Source organism: Miniopterus schreibersii (genome assembly GCF_964146895.1).
Source record: "Miniopterus schreibersii genome assembly, chromosome: 9".
Lineage (NCBI taxonomy): Eukaryota > Metazoa > Chordata > Mammalia > Chiroptera > Miniopteridae > Miniopterus > Miniopterus schreibersii.
In genome coordinates this window covers 45,239,781-45,260,608 of record NC_138118.1, presented here as the reverse complement: position 1 = coordinate 45,260,608, position 20,828 = coordinate 45,239,781, and the positions used below count along the sequence as shown (strand labels likewise).

Genomic DNA, 20,828 nt, shown 5'->3' with positions numbered 1-20,828 from the left:
GCCAACTCCAAGCCCAGAGTCACTCTGGGTTTTGCTGGCAGCTCAGCTCTCTCCACATAATTGTCCTTCACTATTTATACAGAACTGTTTAGGACTATAGCTCCCACAGATTTGTAGTAGTTATTAATATCTTCCACCAGATAAAATCTCTCATCTGCTAATGGTCTGCTCCAGTACATTGTCCTTGGGGAAAGTTCTGGGCATTTGTAAATCATGCGGTGCAAATACTCCAGACTAGCCTGTTATGACATTTGTTAAGTGACGTAAAAGGATAGCCCATGGAGGGGGCGGGTACTTCTCTACAGCAGAATATTTTTCAACATGAAGGGATTGTCAATTTGTTCTTGTGAGTTTGGAGACACATCTTGAGGGAGCCCTAGAACAGAAGAGGGAGAAGAAATGCTATTTTTTATTAATTTATTCCTACAGTTTCCTCTACTTCCCATCTGGAAGACTGATATTTTCCTGAGACATCTGGGAGCCCTGTCATTAGTTGAAATAAGGAAAATATGCTGCATTTTATTTCTTCCTTAATAAATACAGAATCTTGCAATGGTTGCAGCACTTCAGATATTACCGTGGCTTCATCAACGTGGGAATATTTCCCATTTCCTATTTTGAGGTACATTGTTCTCTTCTGATAGATAGGAACTTCACTCATCTAGGCTTCTAGCAATATGATAAAATTGGAATGGAAAAAACTTCAGAAGTTGCAAAACAGATGATTAACATAGTGCTGTGGTCTTATTAAATTAAGGATCTCATGCTGTTTGCCCATTTGCACATGCTTATTGATTTAATGTTTTGTAAATTTAGCTCTCTTCTGTCTCAGCTGATGTGTGGGTGCATATACCGACTAGACTGATATTTATGCCACAAGTGAGAAATAACGTGATAATTTATGAGTGGTGAAACCCAAAGTTAAACAGGTTTTCCCTCAGGAAAGGAAAAAACACATGCAGCACATTTCAGACAACTCTTCTTGGGCGAGTTCATTTCAAGAACGGATGTGCTTTTGGGTGGGATGTTAGGAGGGAGGATTATGTAACTGTCAGCTCACATTTTCCTTTATGAGGTGTCTCTGAGAGACATGTGCCAAGTGACAGATTTTTCTTGCTTCTATTCTGTTTCTGTGCAGAGGCTGGGCCTGCAACTGATAAGGACATCCTGGGACTTCGGTGGCCACATGTGGGATGTCTGAGGGTGGTTACTAAGTGCCTGGCCCATGGAGATGTCATGCTGAGGGAATAATTAGTAAAACAGGTCTTATGCATGGTCTGACATGAGCACGCCTTTTCATATATACCCTGTGTTTAATAAAAGAGTTTTGTTTTTGTTTTTCTTTTAGGAAAATGGATTTTCTTAAAAGAAATGGATTTGGTTACAAAGGGGCAAAAGAAGTTCTTCCATTGAAAAAAAAGGACATATGTCAGTTTTAGGAGAAAAGGTTAGAGGAGATTTGCTTCAAGATCCTCTTGGAAAAACACCCAACACACACACACTCACACACACACACACATTCTCTCTCACACACTTTCGCACATATTCATGGTTACATATATGCATTTGATGAGAAGGATGGGGAATTCTGAAGGTAAAAATGAAGGAGCCAGCCTGTTGGCCCCCTCCCCCACAAACTTGTTCTCCTTTGGTTTGGAGAAGTCTGTGGCAGCCCAAGGGCACCTGAGTCAGCAAACTAATCTAAAGTACCATAGCTTTGAAGCAGGACTGCAATGGTTCAGGGCTGCCTGTCACCACTTAAGCCAATTAAGCAGAGACAAGGTTGAATCATAAATGGGCATTTATTCCAATATTTCCAACAATATGGGAGAGCAGTAAGGGTCATCCATGAAAATCTGCTCTGCAAACCGCCCCCCCCCCCCCCCATAAGCCAGCTGCTTATATTGGGTAGGAAGAAAGTTTAGAATTACATGGAAAAGTAGGAATTATAGGCATGGGGGGGTAGAAAAGGTGGGCTGGGATTGCAAAAGGCTTGCAAAGGGCAGGTGCCTCAGGGACCAGATTATGGGCAATGTAGCCTGAGGGTTGCAAAGGTCGGGTGCCTCCCGGATTCCATTGTTTTGGGAACAAGGTTGTTAATCTTTCCATGATGACAGGCAGTTCTCAGAAAAGGAGAATGGACCGAATTCCAAGGGTAATTCCCATGTCCCGGGGCATACAACTCCCAGCCAGGTTAGAAAGTACTTTTTCTAATTAGAACAGAATAATCACAGTTAAAAGAACATGATTAATATTTCTTATAACTATAGCTAACAATCACAGTCAACAGAGCGTCATCAACATCTCTGCCCCTAACAGTTTGTGTCAATAGTTTTTTCCTCTCAACAGCAGCATAGATCCCTCAGAGACCATGGGTTTCAATGCAAGAAAGAAAGTGCTTTGGCTTTGTTTTGCTATTGACCATCACGGAGGAGAAAGAAAACTGGAAGTCAGGGAGCTGATTCAAATGTTGAAGCTAGAAAAGGGGGGAAACCCAAGGGGAGGCATGTAGCTCACTGGTCTGTAGTAATTCTGGAGAACAGTCAGGCACATGTTCTTTTCTTGATGAATGCCCAGTACTGCTCCTTCACCTTGATTCTCAGTTCAGGCTGACAGTGCTTCTACCAGCACAACTCTCTTAAATATTCTGGGGTTCTCCATGCATCACACTACGCTTTAATCCTTTTAAGAAAGCCACAATCTCAAATCTCTTTGACATAAACTTTCTTCTGTCTTGAAGTCCTTATGAAGCTGCTATGTGACCAGCCCTTAACATTCTAAGAGGCCCCCTTGTTTAACAGACAGGCTGGGAGGCACACCTTAAAATCTTTAGAACGACTTTTGTTTGTTTAACAGAAGCTATGAGGTGGCATCTTAAATCATTCTGAGGTTTTAAAAAAGAATCTTACAAGCCCATTCTAGATCTGATCTTTGCCTGGAAACCTTTCTTTCTTTCTTTCTTCCTTCCTTCCTTCCTTCCTTCCTTCCTTCCTTCCTTCCTTCCTTCCTTCCTTCCTTCCTTCCTTCCTTTCTTCTTTCTTTCTTTCTTTCTTTCTTTCTTTCTTTCTTTCTTTCTTTCTTTCTTTCTTTCTTTCTTTCTTTCTTTCTTTCTTCTTCTTTCTTTCTTTCTCCTTCCTTCCTTCCTTCCTTCCTTCCTTCCTTCCTTCCTTCCTTCCTTCCTTCCTTCCTTCCTTCCTTTTTTTTTTTGTTCATGCTGAGAACATAAAATTATTTTTCTCCCAAATAGCATCACAAAAGTAACAGGCTGTAATAATTCAATTGTGTATCTGACACTCTTTACCAATCCTCCCTTTTATTTGTTCCCTCCTCTGTATTTCCTACTCTCCTAAAACTAGGCTTGGCCTTTAATGCCCTATAAAAGAAATAAAACAAAGTTAAAAAAAAAAAAAAAAGAGACAAAGCTAGTTCTAGTAGTAATTACTAATTATTTATTTACTCAGTATTTGTTATGTCAAAAGTCCTGTTTTATTTGTATTGTATTGATTCATTTATTCAGAACAAGAACCTAATGAGGTAAATAAGCTTATTTTAGAGATTTAGAAACTAAGGCAGAGTATTTAAATAACTTATCCAAGGTTACACAGCTAGTAAAAGGTAGGGCCAGAATTCAACCCAAGCAAGTTAACCACTACACACACTATACTGCCTCAAATATGTGTTAACCAAAGAAGCTAATTTTTCACTTTTAGCTTGGAAGCCATTAATTTGAGAATAGAAGTTTGACTTTTTAAGAGGTTAAGAAAAAACATACTTTTATTTTCAAATCTAAAAAGTCCTGGCTTCTCTATATTTCTTCAAATTTTGCTTGAAAATTGAATAATTGCTATATTAGTTTTTTATTTCTGTGTAACAAATTATCATAAACTTAGTAGCTAAAACAACACAAATATATCATCTCCATTTCTGTGGATCAGGAGTCCAGCATATTTTAGCTGAATCCTCTGCTCAGGTCCTTGCAGAATGAAATCAAAGTGTCAGCCAACTCTTCTCATCTTCAGGATTGACTGGAGAAGATCTGTTTCCAAGCTCCCTTGGTTGATGGCAGAATTCATTTCCTTGGACTGTATCACTGAGTCCCTGTTTCTTGCTGCTTCCAGCTCTTAGAGGACACTATCAGATTGTTATTATATGGCCTTTCCATGACCCTCTCACACTTCAAATCTCTTCACATAAAGGGACTTCCCTTTTAAGGGCTTACCTGATTAGTCAAGCCCACCTAGGATAATCTTATTTTGGTTAGCTCAAAGTTAGCTGATAGGGACTCCAATTACATCTGTGAAATTCTTTCTGCCAAATAATGTAACTTAGTCATGGGTACAGTACCAGGAGGTGGAGATCATAGGGCCATCTTAAAATTCTTCCTGCTACAGTTCCTTTTTGGTTCATCTCTCTTCTCTCATTTTATTATAGGTAGCTAAAACATTCAAGAAGAACCATCAGCGCTCTTCCTGGAAACTTCCTTAGCTAGATCATCAAATTTATTACCATATTTTCTATTTTTCATATTCTATTACTCCATAACAAGAGCCCCTATTTCTCCAGCTTTCAATCATATTTTCCTCTCTTTCCTTTAGGTCAGGTGTGGGGAATCTTTTTCTTTCCAAGGGCCATTTGGATATTTATAACATAATTCACAGGCCATACAAAATTATCAACTTAAAAATTAGCTGGCTATATTTGGTCAAATATTTAATTAAGTCACCCCTAATGTGATGGCTGGAACTTTGGTTGCCTTGGCAGGGCCAGACCAAATGATTATGGCCCACGGGCCAGATGTTCCCTTCCCTACCCCTGCTTTAGGTTCTACTGACAGCTTCCTTTTGGTCTTTTATATTTCTACAAACACTTTTCTCAAGGCCCTTTGGGTATTCACTAACATTTTCCTTGTGTCCCTTCCAGCTGCCACCAACCATGTGGTGCCAAGGTCAATCACATGTTTTGGGTTTTACTTATGGCAGCAGTACCCAAATCAGGCACAAGTACCAAAATCTGCATCAGTTATCTACAGCAATATAACAAGCCATTTTAAAACTTAGTGACAGAAAACAGCAATCATTTTTTAGCTCACAAATCTTCCAGGAGTGTTCCAGACAGAGGTCTGTGTTTAATGAACTAATTAACACATAAGATGAGATGAGATTACTCTGTTAGATTAAAATTCTCTGGTCTAAGAGTTCTATTTTTTAGCCATCAATAATTAGTTATTTGGACCAAATTCCCTACTGAGAACTAGAAAAGCTGGCAGTCACACACAGAAGAAGCCCAAAGGTGAGTCTGGCATTTGGTGCCACCATCCTTACAAAGGAAATGGCATTCTTACAAACAGTAGGTAAGAAGCTGAACTGAACTTTTATCAGACACAGGTCTAGGAGGCAAAAACTGAAGTTCAAGAGTTGCCAAAGAAAAGAAATCTACTTCTAAAGGTGAGTTGGGACCCCAAAGGGATATGCACTTAGAGTAGGAGTAAACTGAAAATAGGCCAACTCTGCCAGGTACTAACATTATACTTCAAGTCATTTTAATTTCTGATTGTAAGGTGACATGGAGGCCCTCACTCAAGGTCAACTTCCAGAAGTAAAAGAAAAATCTCTCTGAAGAAAGATAACATTATCCAGAGCTTCAATTTCCTCTCCATTTTTTATGTACAGTGTCTGGTACCCTACCAAAAATGCCTGGGTATTTAAGAAGATGGAACTTATCTAAAAACCAAGATAAGAAAGCATATGGTAGATGTTTATTACTCTGTCTGATACAGTTACCAGACATGAAGTTCAAGATAACATCTTCTAAGAACTAAAACAACAAAATAAAGAACTTCAGCAGAGAAATAAAAAGGAAGAATGAAATGGATACTCTAGCTGGTAAGTCTTAATATTAATAATAACTGATATTGAGAACTTTACCTAACGGCCATATGTAGAACAATACACCCAACAAGTATAGAATCATTTATCAAAATTGAATATATGCTTGCTCATCAGCTACTGTCACAAATTTCATAAGGTTAAAATTAGAAAGCATATTCTTTGACCACAGTGGAAATAAGTTAGATGTCAATAGCAATACCACCACTAAAAACAACTAGAAAGTTCCCATATGTTTAGAACTTAATACAATTTTAAATAACCCATGTAACCCAAAAGAAATAATAAATCAGAAAATACTTGAACTAAATAATAATGAAAATCAGATATGATAAAATTTGTGTGATGAAACTAAAGCAGTGCTTAGAGGGAAATATATAGAACTCAAATATATATTTAGAAAAGCAAAGGGGCTTAAAATTAGTGATTTAAGTATCTATCTCAAGAAGTTACAAAAATAAAACTAAACAAAACTCAAAGTAGAAGCAGGGAGTTTATAACTACAAAGGCAGAAATTATTTAAAAAGAAAAACATAAGACAATTGAAAAAGCCAAAAAACTTATTCTTTGGGAAAACTATGAAAATCTATAACAATTTGAAACAACTGATCAATGAGAAAAAGGGAGAAGGCAGAAATAACCAATAATACAAATGTAAAAGGAATATTACCATGAATCCTTTTGAGATTAGGAAATATAATATGAGGATATTAGGATTATGGTAAGAGATTAGAAGTTAAGTAAAATGGAAAAATGTCCGGAACACACTTACTACAATTGATACCAAAAGGTAGAAATTGATCAACTGATTCTAAAATTTATATAGGAATAGAAAGGGCTAATAATAGCTGAACTAATTGTGAAGAAAAAGAACAGAGTTGGAGAAGCCACACTACTAAATGTCAAGATTTCTTATAAAACTACTACAATTGAGACTGTAATCTTGGCACAAGAAAAGACTAATAGAGATGAAACAGAATAGAATCTAGCAAAAGATCCACCCACACATGGACACTTGACATATGTGAAAGGTGGCATGTCAGAGAAAAGGGAAAATGGTCTTGCAACAAATGTTCTTGCCAATTGGATCTATCATCTATCTATCTATCTATCTATCTATCTATCTATCTATCTATCTATCTATCTATCTATCTATCTATCTATATCTATCTATCATCTATCTATCTATCTATCTATCATCTATCTATCTATCTATCTATCTATCTATCTATCTATCTATCATCTATCATCATCTATCTATCATCTATCTATCTATCATCTATCTATCTATCTATCTATCTATCTATCTATCTATCTATCTATCTATCTCTATATCATCTATCATCTATCTATCTATCTATCTATCTATCTATCTATATCTATCTATCTATCATCTATCTATCATCTATCTATCTCTATCTATCTATCTATCTATCTATCTATCATCTATCTATCTATCATCTATCTATCTATCTATCTATCTATCTATCTATCTATCTATCATCTATCATCATCTATATCTATCTATCTATATCTATCTATCTATATCTATCTATCTATATCTATCTATCTATCTATCTATCTATCTATCTATCTATCTATCTATCTATCTATCTATCTATTCATAGCACCATTATTTGTAATAGCTGAAAACAGAAAACTATAAAAACCAAAGTTCCATTAATTGCCAAATAATAAATACTGTGTATAATAAAAGAACATGTAGCAAAGACAATGAATCTGCTACTGTCATACAACATGAATCAACCTCACAAACATAATGTTGCAAAGAATAAGTCAACCCCTCCAAATATATATATTATATGACTCCATCTATAAAATGTTTGAAAATAGGCAAAAATAATCTTGAGTGATTATTGAGTAGGGGAGTGGGGGTGTGGGAGGAAGTAGAGACTGGAGGGTTGGTCTTTCCCCAGGCTCATGGAGTTTCAACTCACATATGCATATACAGGTTGCTACTCAGCCAGATTCAGGGAACCCCCTGCTAATCTCCAGAGCTTTCTCTGTACCACTTCCTCCTCTCTGACACTCTGCTCCACAAACCCTAGCTACTTTAGCCTCCCAGAACCCCTCATTGAGACCCTCAGGTTCTGTTTGGGTTCCTCCTTCCTGAGCTGAGGACTGAAAACAGCCTTCAGGCAGGACACTGGAGCAATTGAAGGGCTCATCTCACTTGTTTGCCTCCTTCTGTGGTTCACAATCTTGCACGGTCTGTTATCCTATGCCTAAAAATCATACTTTTATATATTTCACACTTTTCTAGTTGTTTATTACAGTACTGCAGTATTAAAAGTGCAAATATTTGAATCCTATTTCTGGAAATTTTGATTCACTAAGTCAAAGATGAGGCCCAGGCATCTGCATTTTGAAAAAATATTTAAGTGTGGTTCTTTTACAGTTCCCCAGTTGTCTATGAAGAAAAAGAGGCCATTGCCACTAGAGACAGGTCTGTGGTTCCCTATTTGAAACATTTATTTATGGCCACAGTAATACACACACATACAGATACACAGTGTACATATTCAATTAGCATATATCATCATTTCGCTTAGTATGTATTTATAAACATATTATTTTAACTATCCTGGGCATTGTGAGCTTATAAATTTGAATTCTAAAGTGAAAATATATTCACCATTTTAAAGAACACTGAGTCAAGCTGGCTTGACGTGCACATCTAACTTTTAAATATCATGTTGGATATCTCCATACAAATCACATCTTTGTTCAAGGACTTCTATGATTTATTGATCTTTTAAGAAAATTGCTGAGCCCAATTACATCCAGATTCTGTAATTTGTAGCAGTATTTAGATTATGCAAACACACACACCATAATTTGCATATATATGTTTTAAAATAATTTAATAGCATTAATAGCTAATATTTATTGAGCATGTATGTGCCAGGCACTGAACTAAATTCTTTTTTTTTTTTCCATCAGTCAAGGGTGATAGATGAAGGTCATCACTGCGACTGAACTAAATTCTTTATATTAAGTATATGTTTTGAAAGTAAAAACCACCATAAAATGTAGATCTTGTCATTATCTCCTTTTATAGAGATATCTTACACAATTTTAAGCAATGACAAGGTGTGGAACTACAAATCAGCTCATGTTTGTGACTCTAAACTCTCTGCTTATAATAACTATGCTGCAAAATCCATGCAGAATTAGAAAAATTCCCCCAAATATTTTGAAATAAGAAAGTGAAACAGTGAGGAAATTTTGACCAAATTCTCAGATTATTAAGATTTTAAAATAAGCCTATTTTGTAGAAAGAAGTAGACTTTAAAAATGGCAAATTGGAATTTTTCTAACGATAACCCTTTTCCTTCAAGTAAACAATGACCTTTCAAATCAATATTTACTGTTATTGATTGAAACTTAAACATACGGTAAGTTCAACTGAAAAAGGAAGTTTTGCCATATCAAAGAACTTTCATGTAGATAAAGAAGAAAATGATTAATCCTGAGAGAATCTGAACTTTGATCCCATGTTTACCCACAGGTGAATGGCAGCAGACACTTTACCAAAGAAGAGTCCTTAAAACAAACTAGTGACTTCAGGAATCTCTTGGATTAATCGGTTGCTCTCCACATGTTTGTAAAAAAGCCCATTTGTCTCTGTGCAAACTGAATGGGTTCTGTTCAGGCATCTTATAATACCACACATTCCCTGCTCATTAAAGCTACAAACCCTGAACTCAAGATAGTTCAGCTTCAGGTAAGGTATTGTTTCATGTCCAAAATACATTTCTTATTAGCTTTCATTAAAAACACTAAGGCAGCCTGTGCATATGTGTTTCAGAGATTGTCATAAAAGGAAAGAGCAGGGGATCTTTTTCAATTACTTGGGGTTTTTTTTTGTGTTTTTTTTGTTTGTTGTTTTAATCTTCACCTGAGGATATTTTTCCCATTGCTTTTTTAAAGAGAGGGGAAGAGAGGGAGAGAGAGAGAGAAACATTGATGCGAGAGACACATCGATTGGTGGCCTCTCGCTCGAGAACCAACCAGGGCCAGGGACTGAGCCTGCAACTGAGGTATGCACCCTTGGCTGGAATGAAACCTGGGACCCTTCAGTCTGAGGAATGATGCTCTAACCACTGAACCAAACTGACTAGAATGGTTCTTGTTTTTTTAAGATGCACCATCTTCCTCTCCTTTGCCCTTCCACAACAGAAACCTTTGCTTGTTTCATAAAACTCACTCTAAAGAAACTTGGGTTAATGAACTCCACATGAACAGAAATGATGTTCAGGTTTCCATAGTGAACATTAGGGTTGTTCATCTTCTCCACCTCTTACAGTAATTGCAAAGTGAGAGTTATACCAGCCTGGAAGTCTAATGAGCACCTGTTTCATTTACTTGTGATATAACTCGAGCTGCTGCAAAAATTGCTTTTGCAGAAAAGATGAAAAATGATAAACAAGCTCTTCTTCCCAGAGGTATAGTAGCTTATCCATAGCTATCACTTCATAAACAGATTCAAGCCAATTCTCATCTTTTGGTGTCTCAGAGGAAAGCAGTACCTGCCTTGGAAAATGGTAGGAAAACATAAGCTTTGGCTCAAACTTCATTGAATATGGGTCCCGAAACAACCACCTGCTAGCTGTGTAAACTTGGGCAAGTCACTAACCCACCCTGTGCCTCACTTCCTTATCTGGAAGATGAGAATAACAATAGTACCTATCCAACAGGGTTATTTAGAGGATGAGTAGGTACTTTTTTGTGGTGAAATTTGGCTTTCTTTGACCACTCCCATGATCATTACAGGAATGAATTCTCCCAAATATATATCAATCTTATTTGAAATAAGACAGACATATCTGACGGAGTTAAGAAATCTCTAAACCAACCTTATTTGCAACATACATTCGTTAATTTCATCCAGCCAAGACCCTTTACAAACAAGTCCCTCCTACATACAGAATCTTCCAAGAGTAGTGTTGACTAAAGGACATCAAGTATATACTTCCAAATTCCCAAATTATTGTGGTTTATCATATATTGTCTTGTATTTAAAATTATACTTTTTACTTATGAATCATATTCCTGACAAAGTGTGAGCTTCTCAAAGGTGGGAATTTTTACAGTTCTTTGATTCCTCCCTTATATTTAGCAGCAGCAGCTTCACTGTCATCAAGATCATCATTATCAAATCTCTTCTTATCTCTTCAGCTTAAGCAATCCCCCCAAAAAGCTGACATCTGAAAACTGTCTGCTGGAAGCACTCCCAACAGCTGGGGTAATAAGTTCTTTATTCCTCAAGAGGGACCTGGATGGTACATCAGGCCATCCACTAACATTTGAGATAGTGGTAAGTACAATAACCATAGAAGGTAGAGCCAGAGCTTCCCGCACTTGGGCAGACTTTTCCTATTTGTCCCTCAGTGACAGTGTTGGGTGCATATTTTCCTAGGGGGATAGATTGGAGGACCTCTGAAGGTTGACCTTGTCTATTATCAGCTCATGAGCCAGTAGCAGTTGAGAGGCTTCCCTGGGCAAGCAATTATTGCCCTAGTCAATCAGAACATCAATACTAACAAAACAAGTATCTGAGCAACCACATTCAATTATAGGTACAAGGAATTCCCTTCCCCAAACTGAACCCAAAGGAAGCTAAAGAAGAGCTCAGAGCTGGCTCCACAACTTGAAAAATAAATAAAACAAAAATGAGAAACTCTTTGAGAAATAAAAGGTAGTTGTGGCTGGGGTGGGTAGATGATGAGGCATCCTCTATAGCCCCCAAAGGGGGTAAACTGGCAAGGCATTTTCTAGTGGAGCTCTTTTCTCTCCCCAGATTGCCCTGAGCAGATCATTGCCTTCTCTGCTGTTACCACAGTGACAATAAGATAATATCCTGGAAGCAGCAGAAGATACAAAGGTAAAAAGTAAACAGCATAAGTGCAGATGAGCTGGCAAGCACCTCAGCAACCTGCTCCTCTTCAAACCACCACCACAGTTTGAACAACTGCAAGATCCTTGGATAAAAGCAGTTCCTGCGATGAGGGACTGAACTCCCAGGGCGGAGAAGATGGTGCAGAGGTGGCTTAATTTTGGATTTCAACACAAGGGCCTCTCCACCATGGAGCACTCCCCGCCAAATCACTTGGTATAGAGCTTCCTATATCCTAACTCATTTGGAGAAACACTATGTAAGCCCTAATAAACTTTTGTCCCTCTCTCCAGGTAGATATCACGAGCATATTTGAATATACTAGTCGGAGTCCTAGCAGAAACTGGTGGCAAGCTCAAACTGATAATTTGACAATACTTTAGTAATAAGACTTATTTATAGTTTTTTGGGCAGCATATAGCAGTATTAAAGAGCTAGTAACAGGCCTGAAAGGCAGAGGGGTGGTAGGAGGCATCAGAATCACAGGGAGGAAGCTGTCTTGACAGGTGGTCTGATCTTTACTCAAGGACACAGTCAACACCCTAGAGAGTAAACTGAGAGAATAAATGCCCCTGACCTCACATTCTTCCCTCCCACCGTTCTCCTGCTGGGTTTCCCCAGCGACTGAACCCAATAGGCAGCCAGAAGACACGGGAGCCTGTTGATGTCACTGGTACAGGTCAACCTTCAGGGACACTGAACATGGTGGGGAGTGTGGAAAGTGGATCAATACATTTTCACTATAAAATTTAAACAAGAAATGAAAAACTTGCCTCCCAAAAAACAGACTTAATGCAACAGGTAAAAATTTAAAATAAATCAATAAATAACATTTAGAGGTATAAGTAGAAATATTAGAAACGTGAAGCAGGAGAAAACAATTATGAAAACTAGGCAATCAAACATATTGCAATGGAGAATAGCACACAAATGGATTTCACAGCAGAAAGATTGCAGTCAAGGAACAACTTAGTGGGTTGGAAGATCAGGTCAAGGAACCCTTCCAGAAGGTATTAGGAAGGAATAAAGAGATGGAGAGAATGAAGGAGAAGTCAAAAGAATGAAAAAAAGATCAGCATTTACCTGGTGGAGCCCCAGATGCAGATAAGAATTAAATGAAAACAAGAACATATTTAAGGAAGTAATGACCAGGAGTCTCTCAGAATTAAAGAAACAACCAAAACTCCAGGATTTAAATTGTTGAATAGGGCACAGAAGACAAAATCTATGCTAAACACATTATAGTGAAAATCTGAAACATCAAAGAAAAAGAAAACCAGATTTCTCAACCACAAAACTGTATAGAAGACAGATATAAAATCTCTTTCAAGTGCTGAAGGAAAATAGCTTTTGACTTCGAACTTTGTAATCAACTAATTTGTCATTTAAATGTAATAATAGAATAAAATACTGTCAGGCATTACAAGTCTCAGAAAGTTTACTACACTAACACTCTCTTCCAATGAACTCTTCGAGTAGGTACTCCATTGAGAAGCAACATTAATATAGGAGGAAGTGATAATATATGACAAGAAATGGTGAATAAAGAGCATCAGAAGATTTATTTTTGTTTAGTTAAACCTTGGCCAAGGCAAATAAGAGAAAGTGTATTCATAATAATTCAAACTAAAACTTAGCTGATACCTATAAGATGGGGAAGGATGTTGTGTGTGTGGTGGGGGGCGTTGAGAAGGAAAATCGTAGTATGCTAAAGTTCCTCTTGTCTTTGTTTCTTTGTTACTTCATAGTTTTTATACATAGCGATGAAGAAAAACTAAGCATAAGTGAGAATTTAATAAATTAGAATAAACCATCATAAAATAGTAATCGATATTTAATGTTCAAACACCACAGGAAAATTTTAATCTATTCAATGGAAGATAGGAAACAAGTATCAGAAAAGAAGCATTTATGTAAATCAGAGAAATTGATGGAAATGGAACAAACTCAATAAATAATCTGCAGACTTTTATGTTGAGTATTGGGGTAATATTCACTAATAAATTGCTTACAACAGTTAAAGTTACCTCACAGGCATTGGCAAATGAGAAGAATCATTTTAATAAATGGAGAAAAAACACTTGATAAAGTATACATTTATTTTCTGGTGCAGGAGCAGACAAATAAAACAGTGGGGGGATCCTAGCAATAGATACATTCATGACTATATAAGAACTAAATACATGGTAGAGATAACATCACAACTAGTAGGAAAAGGACAAGTCATTATGTAGGTGGGTTTGGAAAGACAGGCTCACTACATGGAAAAAAATAAGGCTGTCTCTCTACTTTATGCTATATTAGTTAGCATGAGGTTTAGCTATACATATATAACCAAAACCCCAAAACAAAACACAGTGACAGTGGTTAAATAAGGTGGAAGCTTATTTCTCTCTCTTGTAACAGAAGTCCAGAGGTAGAATGCAGGGCTGATCCTGCAACTTCGTAGTATCCTCAAAGTCTCCTAGCTATCTGCTCTGCCATACACAGCATATGGCACCCATCTGCAAGGTCCATCCGTGGCTCAGTATAGTTGCTGATATTCCAGCTGTCATTTCAGCAGTCTGAGCTGGTGGCAGAAAGAATCAAAGGAATAGAAGGAGAAACTTGTCTCTTTCATCTTAAAGAATGTTTCCAGCAGCTTCCCACATACTTTTGTTTATATCTTATTGCTGAGAACTAAGTCATGTGGCCTCACTTAACTACAAAGTCTGTGAAATGTAATCTTTATTATGGATAGCAATATGCCTCTAAAATCTGAGGCTACACGGCTAAGAGGCAAGAGGACACTGAGTACTGAGAAGTAACTATCTAATAATGAGTATTGAAAAACAAGCTCCAAATTGGCTAAAGACATAAATGTGAGCTATATAGAGCCAACTAAATAATATAAAGCTAAGAAGATAAAATGCGAAAGAATATCTTTGTGATATTGGTGGGAGGGAGGGTGAATTTCAGAAACTAAACATAAGAAACCAAACCATATTAGGAAAATGGATGAATTATACTACAGCAAAAGTAAAGATTCTTGCTTTATGAAGGGCACTATAGATCAAGTTTCTCATGGAAGGGGTGATAGACTGGAAAAAGGTATTTGCAAGAAACCAACAAGGATTAATGTCTAGAATATACAAAGAACTCATATTATCAAGAAAAATAGGACAGCCTGGCTGGGCATGGCTCAGCGGTTGAGCGTCGACCTAGGATCCAGGCGATTGGGGCTTGATTCCCGGTCAGGGCACATGCCCAGGTTGTGGGCTCCATCCCCAGTCGGGGGCATGCAAGAGGCAACAGATCAATGACCCTCTCATTATTGATGTTTCTATCTCTCTCTCTCCCTCTCCTTTCCTCTCTCTGAAATCCATAAAGAAATATTTTTAAAAAAGAAAAAGAAAAATAGGACAATGAACAAAGTATTTACATAGGAATTCACAGATGTGGAAACCTAACTGGCTACTAAATACATAGAAAGATTCTCAACATCTCTAGTAGTCAGAAATATGCTAAACAAAACAAGATAACTTTTTGCTCATTAGAGTGGAAAATATTAGAAAGTGGCACTAAGTGCTGATGATGATGTTGGGAAAGAGGAATTCTCAACCACAGCTGCAGATGATTCTGAAGTAATCTGGAGGTACTTATTGATACTTAATATGTGTGCACTCTGCATCCTAGCAAGCCCATTTCTGCTACATAATCCAGAGAACTTCTTGCACAGGCCCACATCATTATTCATAGTAGTAAAGGGTTTCAGACAAACCAGGGGATGCATCTCTTGGGGAATGAATAAGTAAAATATGGCATATTCTATATAATAGAAATATTTGCCATAAGTCACAAACTAGACTGCATATAGTAACATGGATACATCTTAGAATGTTGAAAGAGAAAAAAATGAGCTATAGAGTATGTTATGGACTGAATTCTGTCCCCCTCAATTTCACATGTTGAAGTTCAACCTCCAGGACCTCAAAATGTAATGGTATTTGGAGATACAGTCTTTAGGAGGTAAGTTAAAACAAGGACACTAGGATGGTACCTTAATCCAATCTGACTGGTGTCCTTAAAAGAAGAGGAGATTAGAACATACAAAGAAATAACCAGGGATGTACATGAACAGAGGAAAGGCCATGTGAGGACCACAGCAAGAAGGCAAACATCTGCAAGCCAAGGAGAGAGGTCTCAGAAGAAACCAAACCTGCTGACACTGAGCTTAAACTTCTAGCCTCTAGATGTGAGAAAAATCTGTTTCTGCTTCTTTAGCCACCCAGTCTATGGTATTTTGATGGCATCCCTAGCAAACTAACACAGTGCACAATACTATTTATTGCCTTTAAAAACACATGTGAAAAATCTTTAGATTTTATTTTCAATTAAGCACACATACCTAAGTAAATTAAGAATAGTTTGAAAGGGAGGAATGAGAGTGAAGAGAAAGGATGAAGGCAGAAAAATTATCAAATAAAAGAAAGCAAAAGATGGCCTTGAACAGACTAATGATGCTAGAGTACAAAGAACTGGTGAGCATAATCAACTCAGTTCTGCACTTCTGAGTCCATATCCAACCCACCATACCACGAGAGGAGGAAGAAAAATCCAAACTAGAAATAATGAGGAGGAGGAAGGAAAAAATTAGAGTGCATTATAATGAAGCAAAAAGGAGGTAGCATGTCAGGTTGTCAGTCAACTCCATTTATAACACAGGGAACCAGAGCCACAGCCTTAGCCAGAAGAATCCCTCTAAGGGTGGTAGGGAAGAGATGCTCCTGGGTCGAAGATGAAGTATTCCCAAGAAGAAGACCCTGGGAAAGCTGATTTCTTCATTTACACACATAGTGGGATTTTGGTGAATGTCCATAAGCCAGGGGTCAGTTGCTGAGACTGGTAATAGATGTGCAGAGATTTATTGTCAGGCTAGGACTCTGATTGATGAGAGATTGGGATTATGAGCAAAGGCAGAACTGAACTAGAATTTCTCTACCTTGTCACCAAGGCCATGGGTATTTTCCAAGTACTTCCTTTTGTCCCATTACCCTGAAACACCATATTACCCACTCTATCAGTTCTCACCAATGCTATTCCAAGTATAGAAGGCCAAAATTGGTGCCATAAATGTACAAAGGTAGGTCCTTGAGTGCCTATAAGGCCTAGCAGTAACTAGAACTCAGAGATGATGCACAGAGGCTAAATCAAAACCCTCAACCTGAGTATGAACTGTTGAGTGGAACAAAATGAACTGGAGTAAACTTATTAGGCACAGTAAATTTGAAGTCAGGAATTTGGCTCTAACCACTAAGAAAGGTAAATTGTCAGAACTTAAAGAAACCTTACATATTACCTGATTTATAAATTCATTTGGTCATCCATTCATTCAACAACTATCTCATGAACACTTACAATGTTCCAGTCATTGTGTTAGGCTCTAGTGATTTGCTGATGAGTCAAAACAGGTCTCTTGCCTTCACTAAGTTTCAGTCTGGTAAGAGGTAGTCAAATTCCTTTCTGCCTTTGAGCCTTCACAAATGCTGTTTCTTCTGCCTAGAAGGAACTTCAAATTCAAGTCTTCTTCTCAAACTTTAGGTTATAGCTGAATTGTTAGAGGCCTAACAACTCTATCTAAGCCCTGCCCTGCAACACACACTGATATTTTCTCCTGTCATAGTACCCTGTTTATATCCTTCATAGCACTTATTACTATTTCTAATGTTTATTGAGTTGCTTTGTTCAATGCCTAAAGTTTACAGGTGGTAAACTGAGGTCCAGGGAAATAACTGGACATTAAGCAAGTCATTATCGAATCAGGAATAAAACTCAAGCTAAGCACATGGAAACCTTAAAAAGTTATGTGACTTACCTGAATCTCAGTTTTTCCATCTATAAAATGTGCTCAATAATATATCCTACCATGGAAACTAGGCAACAAATAGATATAAGTCATCTAGATTGGAAAGGTAAAAGTAAAACAGTCTCTATTTTAGATCATACAGATGACATGATCTTCTATATAGAAAATTATGAGAAATCCACACACATTTCAAAAAACAATCGGAGCTAATAAATGAGTTCAGCAAGGTTGCAGAATACAAGATTAACATACAAAAATCAGTTGTATTTCTATACATCAGAAATCAATAATCTGAAAAGAGAAATTAATAAAACAATTCAATTTGCAATAGCAGCAGAAAGGATAAAATATTTAAAAGTAAGTTTAACCAAGCCCCTGGCCAGTATGACTCAGTTGAGTGGAGCATCATCCCATGCACCAAAGCTCGCTCGTCAGTTTGATTCCTGGTAAGGGCACATACCTGGGTTGCAGGTTTGAACCCTGGTCTGGCCATGTGCCAGAGGCTAGCAAACAATGTGTCGCTCTCACATTGATCTCACAATGTGTTTCTCTCTCTCTCCCTTTCTTTCTGAAATCAATAAAAAAAATTTTTTTAAATAATAATAAATAATTTTAATTAAGGAGGGGCACAACTTGCATACTATAAACTACAAAATATTGTTGACAGAGATTAAAGAAAAGCTAATTAAAGGGAAAGAAACCCATGTTCATGGATTGAAACATTTAATACAGTAGTACCTTGGTTTTTTAATGTAATCTGTTCAGGAAGACCGTTCGAGTTCTGAAGCATTGGAAAACCCAGGAATCAACAGCCAACAGAGAGGCCTCAGGATCTTGCGCTCAGCTGAAGTCGTGTGGCAGGTTCCACCTTCCAGGCGTGTTCGAAAACTGAAGCATTTACTTCCGGGTTTGCTGCCTTTTAAAACGGAAATGTTCGTTCACGGAGATGTTTGAAAACCACTGTATTGGTAAAATGGCAACTCTCCTACAGATTGAATTGACCTGCTGATTCAACACAATCCTTATCACAATCTCCTCTGGCTTTCAAAACAATTTTTTGTTGTTAATCCTCACCCAAGAATATTTTCTCCATTGATTTCTTTTAGAGAGTGGGAGCGAGGGAGAGAGAAAGAGGGAGAGAAATATCGATGTGAGAGAGACACATTGGTTGGTTGCCTCCCACAAGTGGAGCTGGAGACTGAGCCTGCAACTGAAGTATGGGCCCCTGACTGGACTCAAACCCATGACCTTTCAGCCTACAGGCTGACGCTCTAACCATTGAGCTAAACTGGCTAGGGCTGGCTTTCAAAACAATTCTGAAAAATAAGAGTAAAGTAGAGAATGACACTTCCCACTTCAAATATTACTACAAAATTACAGCAATCAAAACTGTGGTATTGGCATATAGAGCAATGGAGTAGAATTGAGACAAAGAAATAAAACCATGCATTTGTGTTCAATTGGTTTCTGACAAGGATGCCAAGATCATTCAAAGGAAGAAAGAATTGTTTTTTCAACAAATAGTGCTTTGACATCAGGGCATTCGCATACAAAAGGATGAAGTTCAATCCCTACTTCATACCATATAACAAAATTAACTCAAAATTGATCATGGGCCTAAATGTTAGAGCCGCAACTATGAAATTTTTAAAAGAAAACATAGGGGTAAATTTTTGTGACTTTAGACTAGACAGTTGTTTCTTAGATATGACACCAAAAGAAACTATTAAAAGTTCTTAAAATAAAAAACTTTTTACTTCAAAGGACACTATCAAGAAAGTGAAAGACAGCCCACAGAATGGGAGAAAAATATTTGCAAATCATATATCTAATAAAGGCATAGTATCCAGAGTATGTGAAGAACTCTTACAACTCAACAATAAAAAGACAAATAACCCAATTTAAAAATGAGCAAAGAATGTAAATGGAGAGTTCTCCAAAGAAGATATACAAATGGCCAATAAGCACATGAAAATATGGTCAAACTCATTAATCATTAGGGAAATACACAACAAAACCACAAAGAGATACTATTTCACATGTTAGAATGGCTATAATGAAAAAGATGGACAATTACAAGTGTTGAAGATGCAGAGAAACTGAAACCCCATATATTCCTGGTGGAAATGTAAGATGTTCGGCTGCTTTGGAAAACAGTTGGGAAGTTCCTCAAAATATTAAACATAGTTAGCATATGTCCCAGTAATTATACCCCTAGGCATAGACTCAAGAGAATTGAAAATACAAAAATTTGTATATGAATGTTCATAGCAACATTATTCATAATAGCCCCAAATTGGAATCAATCCAAATGTCCATCAACTGAAGAATGAAAAAACAAATATGGTATATCCAGTTAATGGAATATCACTGAGCTATAAAAAGGAACAAAGTACTGATCCATGCTACAATGTAGATGAACCTTGAAAACATTATGCTAAAAAAAGGCAGCCTGGCACAAAAGGCTACATATTGTATGATTTCATTTATATGATATGTCCAGAATAGGCAAATCCATAGAAATAAAAAGTAGATTAGTGATTGATAGGGGCTAGGAGAGAGGGGAATGAGGAGTGACTGCTAATGGGTAAAAGTTTCTTTGGGGGAGTGAGAAAATGTTATGGAATTAAATAGCAGTCATGGTTGCACAACCTTGCAAATACACTAAAAACCACTGAATTCTTCACTTTAATGGGTGAGTTTATGGTATGTGAATTATAACTACAATAAAATTTAAAAATTTTTTCCTGGTATAATGCATATATATCAACTTCTCACTCTCCCTGTATATCTAATAGGATAGTCATGTTTTTATAAAACCCTACTTCCTGGCTTCCACTTATTAATGGCCCCTACAAATCTCTATTAATCAGGATCCCTCTCCAGGATTTCAAACTTGGGAATGATAAATAAGCAGTCAATTCTTTATCAGTGTCAGAAGTGATTAGAATTAAACCTAAGTTGAAATCAGAAGTTGTTACATCCATGGCAAGAAAGCTAGTCCACAATGAAAGGCAAATTTAGCTGATCTCAGGAGGAGGCAGGAATGAAAAATAAAACATGTCTTGGGGGCATCCAAGTCCTGACTCAGATACATCTGAGACTTTCCCACAGTTTTGGTGTCCAACTTCCTTGGGTTCCATCAATCAGTAAGTTGTCTCTCTGCTTAAGCTAGTTC

General features: G+C 37.2%; 1 protein-coding gene across 2 annotated transcripts in view; it reads right to left on the bottom strand.

The window, feature by feature from the left end:
* ORC5 (origin recognition complex subunit 5) overlaps positions 1-20,828 on the bottom strand; it is a 216,152-nt gene that overhangs the window by 71,834 nt on the left and 123,490 nt on the right. The window contains exon 14 of one of the 2 annotated variants that reach the window (XM_081147840.1): positions 14,023-14,374. The exons of the other annotated variant lie outside the window; for it this stretch is intronic. Coding sequence (XP_081003966.1) covers positions 14,362-14,374 — 13 coding nt within the window. The 3' untranslated portion in view covers positions 14,023-14,361. Of the gene's footprint in view, positions 1-14,022; positions 14,375-20,828 lie in introns of those variants that run through there. 2 annotated transcript variants of the gene reach the window in all.